The 14489-nt window shown below is 39.5% G+C and overlaps 1 protein-coding gene across 1 annotated transcript; it reads left to right on the top strand.

Annotated features, from left to right (window-relative positions):
- The first annotated feature begins 257 nt into the window (after positions 1–257).
- Positions 258–3834, top strand: LOC107792425 (butanoate--CoA ligase AAE1). Its single transcript, XM_016614639.2, has 2 exons — positions 258–590; positions 2223–3834. The coding sequence occupies exons 1-2, from the start codon at positions 387–389 to the stop codon at positions 3690–3692; spliced, it is 1674 nt and encodes a 557-aa protein (XP_016470125.2). The 5' UTR covers positions 258–386; the 3' UTR covers positions 3693–3834.
- The last annotated feature ends 10655 nt before the right edge of the window (positions 3835–14489 follow it).

The raw sequence follows: 14489 nt of genomic DNA, 5'->3' as shown, positions 1-14489 counted from the left end.
ATTTGTATTTGATATTTATACTAACTCTATAAATTTATAATACATGTCTTGACATATACTACTAAATTGTAGTTAATTAAAATTGACTATAATAAATTAAGACAGGTTGGTGAAAGTGAATCAAATTGAATCATGATTATACAAATTATTTTGAAATTTGAGAGATTTAATTTGTGAAAGCAGACCTTTAATTTCCTTAGATCCGTAATAATTTGTCATTGGATCTGTATATCCTTTTCCTTTTTCTTTTGGAAGGCAAGATTTTACCATTCTAATCTGTACAAGATTCCTCAAATGACGTTATTTGATGCCTCTGTTCTATTATTTTTAAAAAATAAAATAAAAGTACTCCATAGAAACCATAAAACATAGAGCAAATCCGATATATGCAAATGGAGGGCACTGTTAAATGCTCAGCAAACTGCGTGCCGTTGAGTCCCATAAGCTTCTTGGAAAGATCAGCTATTGTGTATAGGGATAGGCTCTCTATTGTTCATGGAAATGTAAAGTTTACTTGGGGAGAGACCCGTCAAAGGTGTCTCCGACTTGCTTCTGCTCTCACCCTCCTCGGGATTTCTCGTCGCGATGTCGTATGTCCTTCTCCAATCTCCCCTCCACTTCATTTCTTTCTTATTTGGCTTTTAAAATCAATTACTACTAGAAATTTCTGGTGCAGGTCGAATTGACATGTTTCTTAAATTTTAGTTTAGGTAATGTAAGTTTGTCTTTGACACTAAACATATCAAATTACTGGAAATCAGTATATGAGAGCATGGGCAACAGCTATTAGGTCAAGAAAAAAAAGAATCTTTCGACCTAATTTCCTCTTTACTAATTGCTCGAAACCATACCTAATTCCCTTAATTAAATTTGCCTATTATTTAGTAATTCTTTTCCGATGTAAGACTGCATTCAAATACAACTAAGATATGAAATATGATATATGCCACTTATTGAGGGAAAAAAATTAAAAGAAGAAAAGAGATACTCCTTCAAGTCTACACTCAATCTGATATTTGCTGGACTATTGAGGAAGTTAGGATTGGAAGTGATGTGGCAGGTGGTGAAGGAGAGGGAGATCACAAGATGTTATTTATTGGCTTAATAAAACTTCCTTTTTCTCACGTTGAAGTTTCTCAATAATGACCCTTTCCAAGAACTAAAAATGAAACGTTCTTGAGTACTTTTACATGTTATGTGCTTTTCCCTTTTCTTCTCCCTCTTAGGTGTTGAGATGAGTTTTATTTTTAATTTGAATACAGATTCTACTACAAGTTCATCCTCTCTATGGGACCAACAAAAAAATCCTCTCTTTTTGTTCCTGAATTATTCACCAAATAAGTGTTAGAGGGTACAACTAGTTGGTCCTTACAAAAAAAAAAAAGAAAAAAAAAGGGTACAACTAATTGGTCTTTAACCCATTTTCTGCTTTATAAACAATAAAATGATAACCCCCCTCCCCCCCAATGTTGGATCACCAACCTTCTGCTGTTGAAATCTTTCAAACAACAATGTACCTCAGTAATCTTTGCAGTCTGTAACAAGTCTTATTCTACTGTTACATAAATCCTCGTTTATCTTGATGTAACTACATCAAAGGGATGTGCCATGGGTATGGTTACTTGTGCAAATTCTTCAAAATACACAAAAAATAATAAAAAATAGTATATACAGATGCTGGATACTTACAGATATCCAACCCAGTAATTTTTACACGAAATATGGATATATAGTAAAAAATCACTATAATTTTTATGAATATTCATAATTTCAAAAGTAAAATAAGTTCAACGTTAAGAACCTTAAATGATGAACTAATCAAGTTTAAATCCTGGATCCTCCTCAGCAGACATCCACTTTGAGTGCGTGCCTACACTTTCCATTTTTATTAGTGATCCAGTCAGTTAGTAACTTTTGTACTAAAAAAGACAACTTAAGTTTATTTAAAAGGCTTGTTCAAAAAAATAAAAGACATGGCGTGATGACTTTCGTAAGTGACGAGTCCATCTAACACGTGTCGTTGAAAGTATAACATATCTAGGTAGCATTTAAGCATTTGCTGCCTCTGAACTTAGTTAATCCTGTTTGTGTTTTGTCATCTGTAGGATCTTTAAACATTGGTCACCCTTTCTTATATTGTTGCCAAGAAGGAAATGAGTTCTCGTTCAGATACCATCTTTTGTATTGGTACTGCTCTTAATTTTTCTAAATTTTCTTTGCAGGTTGCTGCCTTGGCTCCGAATGTTCCTGCAATGTATGAGCTACACTTTGGAGTACCAATGGCGGGGGCAGTTCTTTGTGCACTTAATACGCGTCATGATTCAGCAATGGTCTCTGTGTTACTTAAACATTCAGAGGCCAAAATAATATTTGTAGATTACCAGTTGCTGGATGTTGCTAAGGGTGCATTAAATATTCTGTCAAAGGCAAGTGCCAAGTTGCCACATCTAATCTTGATCTCTGATAGTGAGAGTCAGTTATCCAGTAATAAGAATAATAGGAGCTTGGCTCCCAAAAATCTGGAGTATGAGTCCTTTTTAGCTACTGGAGAACCTAATTTTGAGATAGTATGGCCAAATGATGAATGGGATGCTATTGCTCTCAATTATACCTCGGGGACAACATCGAGTCCAAAAGGGGTCATCTATAGTCACAGAGGGGCATATCTTAATTCTCTGGCTGCAGTTCTTCTTGCTGAAATGGCTTCAATGCCTGTCTATTTGTGGACTCTTCCCATGTTTCATTGCAATGGATGGTGTCTTACTTGGGCTTTGGCAGCACAGGGTGGCACAAACATTTGCCTTAGAAATATCACTGCAGAAGGGATTTTCGACAGCATAGTTCAGCACCAAGTGAATCACATGGCTGGCGCACCTACGGTTTTGAACATGATAATAAATGCACCACAAAGTGTCCAAAAACCACTTCCAAGGACAATAAACGTGATGACAGGCGGTGCACCACCTCCTCCTCAAGTGCTACTCAAGATGAAGGAGCTCAATTTCAATGTTATTCACGGATATGGTCTAACGGAAACCTATGGTCCAGCAACTGTTTGCGCTTGGAAACCTGAATGGAACTTTCTATCACCTGATGAGCAGGCTAAGATCCAGGCTCGTCAAGGAGTGAACCATCTTGGAATAGAGAAAGTAGACGTGAAGGATCCCGAATCAATGAAGAGTGTACCCTCAGATGCAAAAACAATGGGTGAGGTGATGATTCGAGGAAACACTGTAATGAACGGTTACTTAAAGGATGTCAAAGCCACAGAAGATGCTTTTAGAGGGGGCTGGTTTCGAAGTGGGGACTTGGCAGTGAAGCACCCTGATGGTTACATAGAATTAAAGGGTCGTTCAAAGGACACCATAATCTCTGGTGGAGAAAACATTAGTACAATCGAAGTGGAGTCTGTAATATTTAGCCATCCAGATGTTCTTGAAGCTGCTGTAGTGGGAAGACCAGATGATCACTGGGGTGAGACACCTTGCGCATTTGTTAAACTGAAGGATGGATGCAATGCCAGTGCTAATGAGATTATCAAGCATTGTCGTGATCGTCTACCACATTACATGGCTCCTAAGGCAGTAATTTTCGAGGATTTGCCAAAAACTTCAACAGGAAAGACTCAAAAATTTGTCCTGAGACAGAGAGCCAAAGCTATGGGAAGTGTTTCGAAAGCTAGCAAACTATAATATACTTTGGTGTTGAAATGGGGCTTGCTTAGTGAAACACACTTTCATTATTGTGCTGAAATACTTATTCCCTTGTTTCTTGTGTTAATTTTTCTGAAGTAAGAAATGTGACAGGATTCCAAAAAAGTTGGTTAAACAAAAATCTCACTTAATCTATATCTATATTATTATAAAAGTGGGAAGCCCATAATCTAAAAGTTAAATTACATAAATGTCCTTCTAAGTAAATTAAATATCTTACTTACAAAAATTGAAGAAAAAAGGCAACGGTTCATGCTATATCAACGGTCACACCTATTAGTGGAAATAACCTACAAACAAACTTTTGTGTGGCACCATATATATTTTGACTATCCGTTTGATATTACATTCAATTTTATCCCAAGGCCACTTTGAAAAAAAATTATTCCCTCCGTTTCAATTTATGTGAACCTATTTTCTTTTTAGTCAGTACCAAAAAGAATGACTACTTTCCTTATTTGGAAACAATATACTTTTATGCAATGATTTATAGCCACACAAAATATATGTGTCTCATTTTACACCACAAGTTCAAAAGTCTTCTCTCTTTTCTTAAACTCCGTGCCCAGTCAAATGAGTTCACATAAATTAAAACGGATGGAGTATATTGAAGGGATTCCAATAACAAAAGCCACTCCAAAATGTGGCGTGACATAACAGAAAAGGGTAAAGATGAGTGTTATATTGTTGGCAGAGTCATGAGAGCAAGTCTCCAGTTATGATTAAAAGAAAAGGCCCATTTGGCAACATTTCGATCCATATTATAGATAGTTATTTTAATACGATGGTGGCGGACTATAGGAGATGAACCACCCTCTTGGCTTGGTTTATAGAGAGCTACGACTTCTGTTTGAGTGAATGCTCACTATCGGCTTTTCTTTCTGGGAAAATGTCAAGCATTTTGTTTTTTCATTTGAAGGAAGAATTGATTATGGTAAGTTAAATTACACGTGTTCATGAAAAATATTCATTTGATGTACTATATAGATAAGTTAATATAATTTATGCAATTTATAATTTAAAATTTATGTGTGATTATACAACTGCTACCTTATGTGGTGATTTTGCTGGAAATAACGGTTAAATTCTTGAGAAAATAAAAGATGATAAACTAATCCTTGGCTTCAGTGGCGGACCCACATGGTGAAAAGCGGGTTCAACTGAACCCGCTTCTTCAAATATAATACTTTGTATATGTATAAATTACGATTAAAGTTGCATAAATTTTGTATAAATATTTTATTTGAAACTTTTTGACAACTACTATTTTACGACTAAAGTTATGTACTTCTAAGATTGAACCGGTTTGTACAAAATCTTGGGTATGCCACTGCTCGGCTTTGGTGATGTTAGAGTCGCAATTTACAAGAAATCTTATAGATGTGCTTATATATCATATTTAATGGACTTAAATTATGCTAAATTCCTTATTTCTTTTCTAACTAGGAGATTCTAGAATATTGACTATTCTTGTCAGTATTGTGTTAAAATAATTCAAAAGGCAATAAATCTGCGAAATTGATAATGTTTATTTTATTTGCATATAGCAAAATTTTACTTGTGAGTTGTGATAATACTATTGCATTAGAAGTCATGTCTTGTGAAGCTTATACGACTTTTAAAATTTCTTGCTTTTTTTTAAAATTCAGAGTTAGTGTATATACTATAATGATTCCTTTTGTGGCTTAATTGCTACAAGGAATGAATCTTATTGTTTCCTTAAGTAACTGCATATTTTCTAATTGCAAATTAATATTGATATACATGTCAATATCTTTTTTACTTTTTCCCCAAAAAATGAGTAATACATTTTAACATAAACTGTGCATAGTACCATGAAGACAGCACATAAAGGAATCCACTAATACCAAGTAATAAAAAAAGTCAAAGAAGTGAAGATAGTCGATCTTATATGTTTGTAATATAATCTAATGAATTTATTAGTTTATGGAAGGATTCATATTAGTTCATGACAAGATTAAAGACGTTATAAGCAAAACTGAGTCATGGTATTCTTTTTGCAAAAAGCGGACTATATAAATAACCGTACAACTTGTAGCAACTGTAACATAGAGAATGCTGATCAAGAAGGGAGGTGAGATGCATTAAAAAAATCTTTTCCTATTTCTTAATGAAAAAGAGTTATTAATTTTTAATTAATGTTGTTTTATCCAAAATATACAGGGAAAGGATCCGCTCCAGTGAAATTCTGTCCATTAATGTTCAATACCATTACAAAATATTGTCATTTGTTCACTCATGTTTTCTATGGGTTGAGATTCATTCTTATAATGATATACAATCAAAAAATGGTAAGACAATTATTAGCAATAAAATAATGAAAAAAAGACAATGCTAACAGCGGACGTTTTTATTGTAACGTGCGTTTCCTTTTTTAAAAAAATAAATTGCCAAGCTTTAAAACTGCACAATGCAATATGTATGGTCCGTTTTGTTTTTATGTAAAGAAATATTTTGTCATTTGTCAAAACATAGTAGAGTAATTCTTTCATATGGTCTATAATTAACTTTTTATTTGTTGGAATCGATCTTTTCCTTTCTTTTGGAATCATTTGTTTCATGTTGACAGAAGAGGTATTGAATAATGAGATTTATATGAGGTTGTTTAAATGTTATAATTATATTACAAAAAGAAAATTTTATTTATGCTCATACAGTTACTTCTATGTTTCAAAGAGCTATGATATTTAATAAATGACATGTCCAGTATATTACCTACAAAAATGAAAATCCACGAGAAATAAAACTAACGGATAGCTAATAGCATAATAAATTCTTCTTGAAATATATGTGCTCCTACATTGTCGAAAAGGTTGCATGCCATAAATAAATATTTTTTATACGTTACTGGATGATTATTATGCAAATTAAAAAGCAAAAATAAATACTTTATTAATATTAAACTGGTCATGAGGAAAAGAATAAGAATTTCGTGCATGTGCAAAATTATTAAAATAAACAGGCTCATAATAGAAATGAAGTTAACTGAAAAAAATTACTCCTATATGTTTTGACAAAATATTTCTTTACATAAATAATAATAATAAAAAGCAGGACCTACATGTTAAATTTATGTATGGTTCTAAGGATACGTAATACCCTTTGATATAAAGATAACAATACAAGTATTTTGATTATGAGAATGACAATGATGAACAAAAAGAATGAATAAGACCCAGTAAAACAAGCACAAGAAGATATCTTTGTATATGAGAAAAGATCTTTTTGTTCCAAGCTATTCCGTGTGTTCAGTCTGTCCATAGCTTACAAGGATTCCCCCTTTTATAGTAGAGGGTCATTACAAAAAATAATAAAATAAAGCATATAGTGGAGGACCCATGATGATTTGTCTCTTCCTCGATTCCCGCAAAGATTCTCTCTCTTGGTGCGGTTGCAACGACTCTTGTCTGTGAGCTCGATACTGGCTCGAACTCGTTACTGGGTCGAGCCCTTCGGTCTTGGCTCGAGTTCGACCTTCGGGATGGGCGTCGCGCATTTCCGACCTCGAAGCAGTGCCTTGCGGATTGATTCGGTCACGGGTTCGATAAAGTTATCGAGTCGATGCCTCGAGCAACCTTCGGACTCGAGGCTCGTTAGTACTGACTTCAGAGCTCACTCCCAAAATCTCATTTCGACTTCTTACCACTTGAACTCGATCGAACATAGGAAGACCGAAATCTATTTCGACCGTATACAGATAGTCCCCTCGTTTCTCACGAAGGATGCGGTGAGAATCGATGTGATTTTCGGTGGTTCGATCGGGTCATAAGACGACATTTTAACAGGGATCGATTATGCCGTATGTGATAGATGTCCCATCGATTTAGCCTTTCAAGGTATTTAATGCTTGTCAGATGGCGGTCGGCCACCACTGATATTGAATCGTCATGATGCGAGCCTATAAATAACTCTTCCATCTAACATTTACCACTTTCACGCATTCACTCCCCCAAATTTTCTCATCTTTTCTTTCTATCTTGTCGCTACCAGAGTTTTGGTGTCGTCAATTTTTCACTTTTCTTTGTCTTTCTTCCTCTCATATCAATGGCCAAAACTTCGAAAACTGTACCTCAGAAGGAGAAAGCTTCTTCTTCACGGCCGTCCGACGACAAGGCGCCGGTGGAGCCGTCCACCTATGACTACGTTCCCGGCCCGTGTACACTGAAGATCGATTTCAAGGTTGAGAATCCTTCACCCGTCCTGGGTCGATGCGAGCACGCGTCGATGTATATATGCTCTATAACAGAGGGTTATCTCGAGGCCGTTAGAAAAGACTGCAACTGGGGTTCCGAGGTTGTGTTGCAAATTCCATCCCCCGAAGAGAGCGTCATCACCCATGTGGAGGGGGTGTTAAGTGTTTACACTTATCCCTTCACATTGGGTCTGGTCGACCCGGTGATCATTGATTTTTACAAAAGATATCTGGTCACCCTCGGTCAAATTCATCCCTCTTTATGGTGTATAGTAATCCTACTTCGCTTCTTCTCCATCAAAGCCGGGGGGCTAGATTTTTTCCTGAATCACCTCATACGGTTGTATCGGCCTCAAATCTTTCGAGGATTAATTAGACTTCATCGTCGGGCATCGAAGGCTTTGATGTCGAGCATCGATGAAGACAAGGATCGGGGTTGGATGGGGCGTTATATTCGGGTGAGGACCCGTGACCTTATTCCGGAAGAGAAGATGCCGTTTCCCGAGGAATGGAATTTCGACCGTAAGTGGTTCTAATAAGATGTTGCTTTTCGTATCCTTTCCCGATTTTTTCTGATGTCTTTTCCCGATATATAGCTTCCCCTTGGATGCCACAAGCGGTGCCCGACCTCGAGGATTGGGTTCGAAAGTTAGCCTCGACTTTTTTTTATGCCGAACGCGCTTGGCGTGATTTGGCAAAAGGTAGATGGGAGGCCAAGAACCATGGTAAGGTTTTACTTCTCGTTTCTTTCGAAGTGTTCTTTGTGCTCCATTCGTTACCGATTTCCTTTCATGTAGGTGTAACCAAGGACGCCGCTTTGAGGCCTCGAGCGGTGAAGAAGGAACCAAGTCCCCGATCCCGAAACCGGGGAAGATAAGAAGCGAAAAGCTGCCTCTCGGTCAGAGGGTCCCAAGCCCAAAACTCGAAGGGTGAGGAGGAAGGCAATTTCTCTTCTGATTGACTCGGTCCAACGACTAAGAGAAGAAGAAGAAGACGAAAAATAATAAGAAGAAGAAGAAGGAGGTGCCTCGGCTTTGGTGATCTAATATGCGAGAGCTATCGAGGTCACCAAAGCTCCTGAGCCAATGGCGGCTGTACTGGTCGGGGTTGGCCTTGGGATCCCGAGTCTTGATCGGAACGCCCCGAGTGATTCGCTTGGGGCTATGACAGTGGGTTATTCGCCTTCCCTTCCTACCTTTTCTGAGGAGGCGTTAAAAGAAACTCGAGAATTGAAGACCCCCGATATGGGTGGAGGCTCTAGTGTAGGGAATCCCTTTCAAGATTTCTTTACTGGAGTCGATGATGCTTCCGATATTGGGGGCGCTTCTCTTCTACTAGAAGAGGCCTAACGTTTCATTACTCGGGTAATGATTTTACTATACTTGGTTTCTTTGTTCTTTTCCGAATTTGACTCGTGTTCTTTCCCTACTGTGCAGGCCATTAGTAGGTTTCGAGTCGACCTTAGCCAGTGTGAGGTCAATCTTCATAAGGTCTCGGGGGAGAGCGACGCCCTGCGGCTTCTTTGCAGCCAAAAGGACGAGGCTATAAAGGACCTCCAAGCGGATTTGGCTAAGGCTCGTGAAGAAGAGGCCGAACTTGATAAGCAAGTGAGCCTCGTTCTGTTAAAGTGTGGGTTTGACTTGACTGTGGAAGTTAAACCTTCGTTGTCTCAGCTGCAGCAAAAGGTTGAAAAGATCTGGTCACTTTGGGAAGAAGTCGATCAAATCAAAGCTGAATATAATCGGTGGAAGTAGACTGTCGACCGCCTGGCTGCAGAAAAAGAGACCATTTTGACCAACTTATTATCGGCCGATGTTCAGCTTCGAAACGTTAAGCAAAAGGGTTCGGCTCAAGCTAAGAAGATCTTGAAGCTCGGCTTGCTGAAGCCAAGGCGGAGGTTGAGTCGTCTAAAATCTTGGCGGATAAGTCCATTGCCGTGTATCGGGCTGATACTGAGGCTGCTCAGATGGAGGCACGAGAGGCGGTGGATACTTCTGACACTCGAGCACATTGGATTTCCGAACTTGCTAAATGTAGGTCTCAGAGGGATACCCTCGAGGAGATACACGCTCGAGGTTTCGACCTTACTGAAGAAATAAAAAAGGCTAAAGAGCTCGAAGCTGATGCTGAAGCCTTGGCTTCTGATGGCGATGATGATGATGATGATGGTAGCAAGAGAGGATCCGAGGATGGGGGAGAGCCTAACAGAGAAGAAAACGCCCCTGATGATGATCAGGAAGCTTAGTTCATAATGTTTTATGTTTGTAATCAATCATGTAGAAATTTTTGTATATAGACAACTTGGCCGATTTGTGAAGACTTTATACGTGCCATACAAATGTTTTCACAAGGATCTTAACAATTCAATCAAATCTGGACTTCGTAGTCTCTATGATTGATTGTTCGAAGTGACGTAGCCCTTAGGCTTACTAGTTGAGTCAATGATTCGAACTTGAAGAAATATAATCTGTAGGCGTAATAGTCGAGTGAGTGCTTGCTTGAACTCGAAATAAAAGTAGCCCGTTGGCTTTAATCGTTGAGTGAATGATTTGAACTCGAAGTAATGTAGCCTGTGGGCGTAATGGTCGAGTGAGTGCTTTCTCGAACTCAAAATAAAAGTAGCCCGTAGGATTTAGTCGTCGAGTGAATGATTCGAACTCGAATTAATATAGCCCGTAGGCGTAATGGTCGAGTAAGTGCTTTCTCGAACTCGAAATAAAAGTAGCCCATAGGCTTTAGTCGTCAAGTGAATGATTCGAACTCGAAGTAATGTAGCCCGTGGGAGTAATGGTCGAGTGAGTGCTTGCTCGAACTCGAAATTAAAGTAGCCTATAGGCTTTAATCATCGAGTGGATGATTCGAACTCGAAGTAATGTAGCCCGTGGGCGTAATGGTCGAGTGAGTGTTTGCTCAAAGTCGAAATAAAAGTAGCCCGTAGGCTTTAATCGTCAAGTGAATGATTCGAACTCGAAGTAATGTAGCCCGTGGGCGTAATGGTCGAGTGAGTGCTTGCTCGAACTCGAAATAAAAGTAGCCTGTCGGCTTTAGTCGTCGAGTGAATGATTCAAACTTGAAGTAATGTAGCCCGTGGGCATAATGGTCGAGTGAGTGCTTGCTCTTAGCTCTTTCAAGCGATGGGTCCATCTTAGCTCTTGTTCGAACTTCTGGAGGGGTCAGTTTTGAAATATAAATGAATATGGAAGGGTCGTACCTTAGTAGTAGTATCGTTTCAGATGTAACACATTCCAACTGCTTGATAATTGTTTGCCGTTTATAATGCCGAGCCTGTACGATCCTTTCCGATGTTCTTGAGAACCTGATATGGTCCTTTCCAATTTGGTCCTAGTTTTCCTTCGTTCGGATTTCGAGTATTGATGGTGACTTTTCTTAACACTAAGTCCCCGAGCTTGAAATGGCGGAGCTTGGTTCTTCGGTTATATATCTTTGGAGTCGCTGCTTTTGAGCGGCCAATCGGACGAGAGTAGCTTCTCTTCTTTCGTCCGATAATTCGAGGCTGGTATTCATAACCTCGTTATTTGATTCTTCCATCGTGAATCAAAATCTGGTACTGGGTTCACTGACTTCGACTGGTATCAATGCTTCAGACCCATATACTAAGGAGAATAGGGTCGTCCCCGTACTGGATTTTGACGTTGTTTGATACGCCCAAAGGACTTCGGGCAGGATTTCTCTCCATTTTCCTTTAGCGTCGTTCAACCTCTTCTTTAGGTTTTGAATGATAGTTTTGTTCGTTGATTCGGCCTGTCTGTTCCCACTGGGGTGGTATGGTGTTGACAATATCCGTCTTATATTATGATCTTCGAGGAATTTTGTTACTTTGCTGCCAACGAATTGTTTTCCATTGCCACATACTATTTCGGCGGGTATCCCGAATCGGCATATGATATGATCCCAAATAAAGTTTATCACTTCTTTCTCTCTTATTTTCTCGAACGTCTGCGCTTCAACCCATTTAGAAAAATAGTTAGTCATAACTAAAATGAATTTGGCTTTACCTGGGGTCGATGACAGAGGGCCAACGATATCCATTCCCCATTACATAAACGGCCATGGGGATAAGACTGAGTGAAGTTGCTCTCCGGGTTGATGGATCATTGGCGCAAACCTTTGACATTTGTCACATTTACGGACAAATTCCTTCACATCTTTTCCCATATCGATCAAATAATACCCTGCTCTGATTATTTTCCGAACTAATGTATCGGCACGGGAGTGATTCCCTCAAGTTCCCTCGTGCACTTCCCGTAGGATGTAATCGGTATCTCCCGTACCCAAGCATACTGCCAACGATTCATCGAATGTCCTTCGATAGAACGTTCCGTCCGAAGCCAACGTGAATCGAGCAGCTTTAGTCTGTAGGGTCCTAGAATCTTTAAGGTCCGATGGGAGCTTTCCGCTCTTTAAGTATTCAATATACTTGTTTCTCAAATTCCAGGTTAAGCTTGTAGAATTTATCTCGGCGTGACCTTATTCGATTACCGATCTCGAAAGTTGAACAACAGTCCCCGAGCCCAAGTCATCTACCTCGACCGACGATCCCAAATTCGCAAGCGCATCAGCCTCATTATTCTGTTCTCGTGAAACATGCCGTAAAGTCCATTATTTGAAATGGTGCAAAGTGACAAGCAGTTTGTCTAAATACCTTTGCATTCTACCTTCTCGAACTTCGAAGGTTTTTTTTACTTGACTCACCACCAACAAATAGTCACAATTGGCTTCAATGACTTATGCTTTCAAGTTTCTAGCTAGCTCGAGACCTGCAATCATGGTTTTATACTCGGCCTCATTGTTAGTCAACCTGGTAGTTTTAATAGATTGCCTAATAGTGTTACCCGTGGGTGATTTCAAAACTATGCCTAGCTCGGACCCTTTCACGTTCGAAGCCCCGTCCGTAAAAGGATCCATACCCCCGATGATGTACCCGATTTCAACAGGAGTTCTTTTTCAACTTCGGGTACGAGGGTTGGCGTGAAATCGACCACGAAGTCTGCTAAAATTTGAGACTTGATGGCCGTATGGGGTTTATATTCGATATCGTACCCACTGAGTTCGACGGCCCATTTGGCCAATCGACCTAATAGTTCGGGCTTATGCAAAATATTACGAAGTGGGTAGGCAGCTAATACACATATAGGGTGACATTGAAAGTATGGTCTTAACGTTCTAGAGGCGCTTATCAGTGCAAGTGCCAATTTTTCTAGGTGCGGATACCTAGTTTCCACTTCTCCTAATGTTTGACTTATATAATAGACGGTAAATTATGTACCTTGCTCTTCTCGAACTAGGACACTGCTTACGGCGACTTCTGATACTGCCAAGTACAAGCAAAGTTATTCGTTTGTTTTTGGAGTGTGAAGTAGTGGTGGGCTCGATAGTTATCGTTTTAGTTCCTCTAATGCTTGTTGGCATTCCGGTGTCCAAGAAAAATCGTTCTTCTTCTTGAGTAGAGAGAAAAGTTTGTGACTTCGATCTGATGATCTCGAAATGAATCGAGCTAAGGCTGCAATCCGTCCCGTTAGCCTTTGTACAACTTTTACGATGTCCACGATGGAGGTGTCTTCGATGGCCTTGATTTTGTCAGGGTTAATCTCGATTCCACGATTTGATACCCTGAAGCCGAGGAACTTTCCCGTACCGACCCCGAAAGCACATTTTTCGGGGTTGAGCTTCATATTGTATTTCCTCAAAATCTCGAACGTTTCCTGAAAATGGGCCAAATAGTCCTCTGCGCGCAGGGACTTAACTAGCATGTCATCAATAAACTTCCATTGATTTACCTATTTGTTCTTCAAACATTTTACTTACTAGGCGTTGGTAAGTAGCCCCCGTATTTTTTTAGCCCGAAGGGCATCACATTATAACAATATGTTCCATATTTGGTTACAAATGAAGTCTTTTCCTGGTCCTCTGGGTTCATCTGGATTTGATTATACCCGGAATAGGCATCGAGAAAAGTGAGGATCTCGTGGCCGGCCGTGGCATCGATCATGCGATCGATGTTGGGCAGCGGAAAGGAATCTTTGGGGCATGCTTTGTTCAAATCCTTATAGTCCACACACATTCTAAGTTTGTTCCCTTTTTAGGCACTACAACCACATTGGCTAACCATTCGGTATATTTCACCTCCCAAATGGACCCTATCTTGAGAAGTTTAGTTACCTCGTCCTTTATGTATGCGTGCTTTTCCTCGGACTAGGGTCTTCTTTTTTGCTTCACCGGTCTGAACCTAGGGTCCAAGCTTAGCCGATGCGTCGTTATGTCCGGTGGGATACCTATTATATCTAAATGGGACCAGGAAAAACAATCAATGTTATCGATAAGAAATCGAACAAGTTTCTTCCTGAGTTCGGGGCTCAACCCCGTTCCCAGGTATACCTTTCGTTCGGGCCAGTGCTCGATTAGTATGACTTGCTCCAGTTCCTCAATTGTTGATTTGGTGGCATTGGATTCAACGGGGATCACGAAAGATCGAGGGATCCTCCGATCATCATCTTCTTCGAGCTTCTGGTTATCTGGCTGGGTCGAAGCCGACGTCTGTGATT

This window comes from Nicotiana tabacum, chromosome 23 (assembly GCF_000715075.1).
Source record: "Nicotiana tabacum cultivar K326 chromosome 23, ASM71507v2, whole genome shotgun sequence".
NCBI lineage: Eukaryota > Viridiplantae > Streptophyta > Magnoliopsida > Solanales > Solanaceae > Nicotiana > Nicotiana tabacum.
The sequence above is the reverse complement of the archived record's forward strand: the minus strand, read 5'-3'. Positions and strand labels throughout refer to the sequence as shown.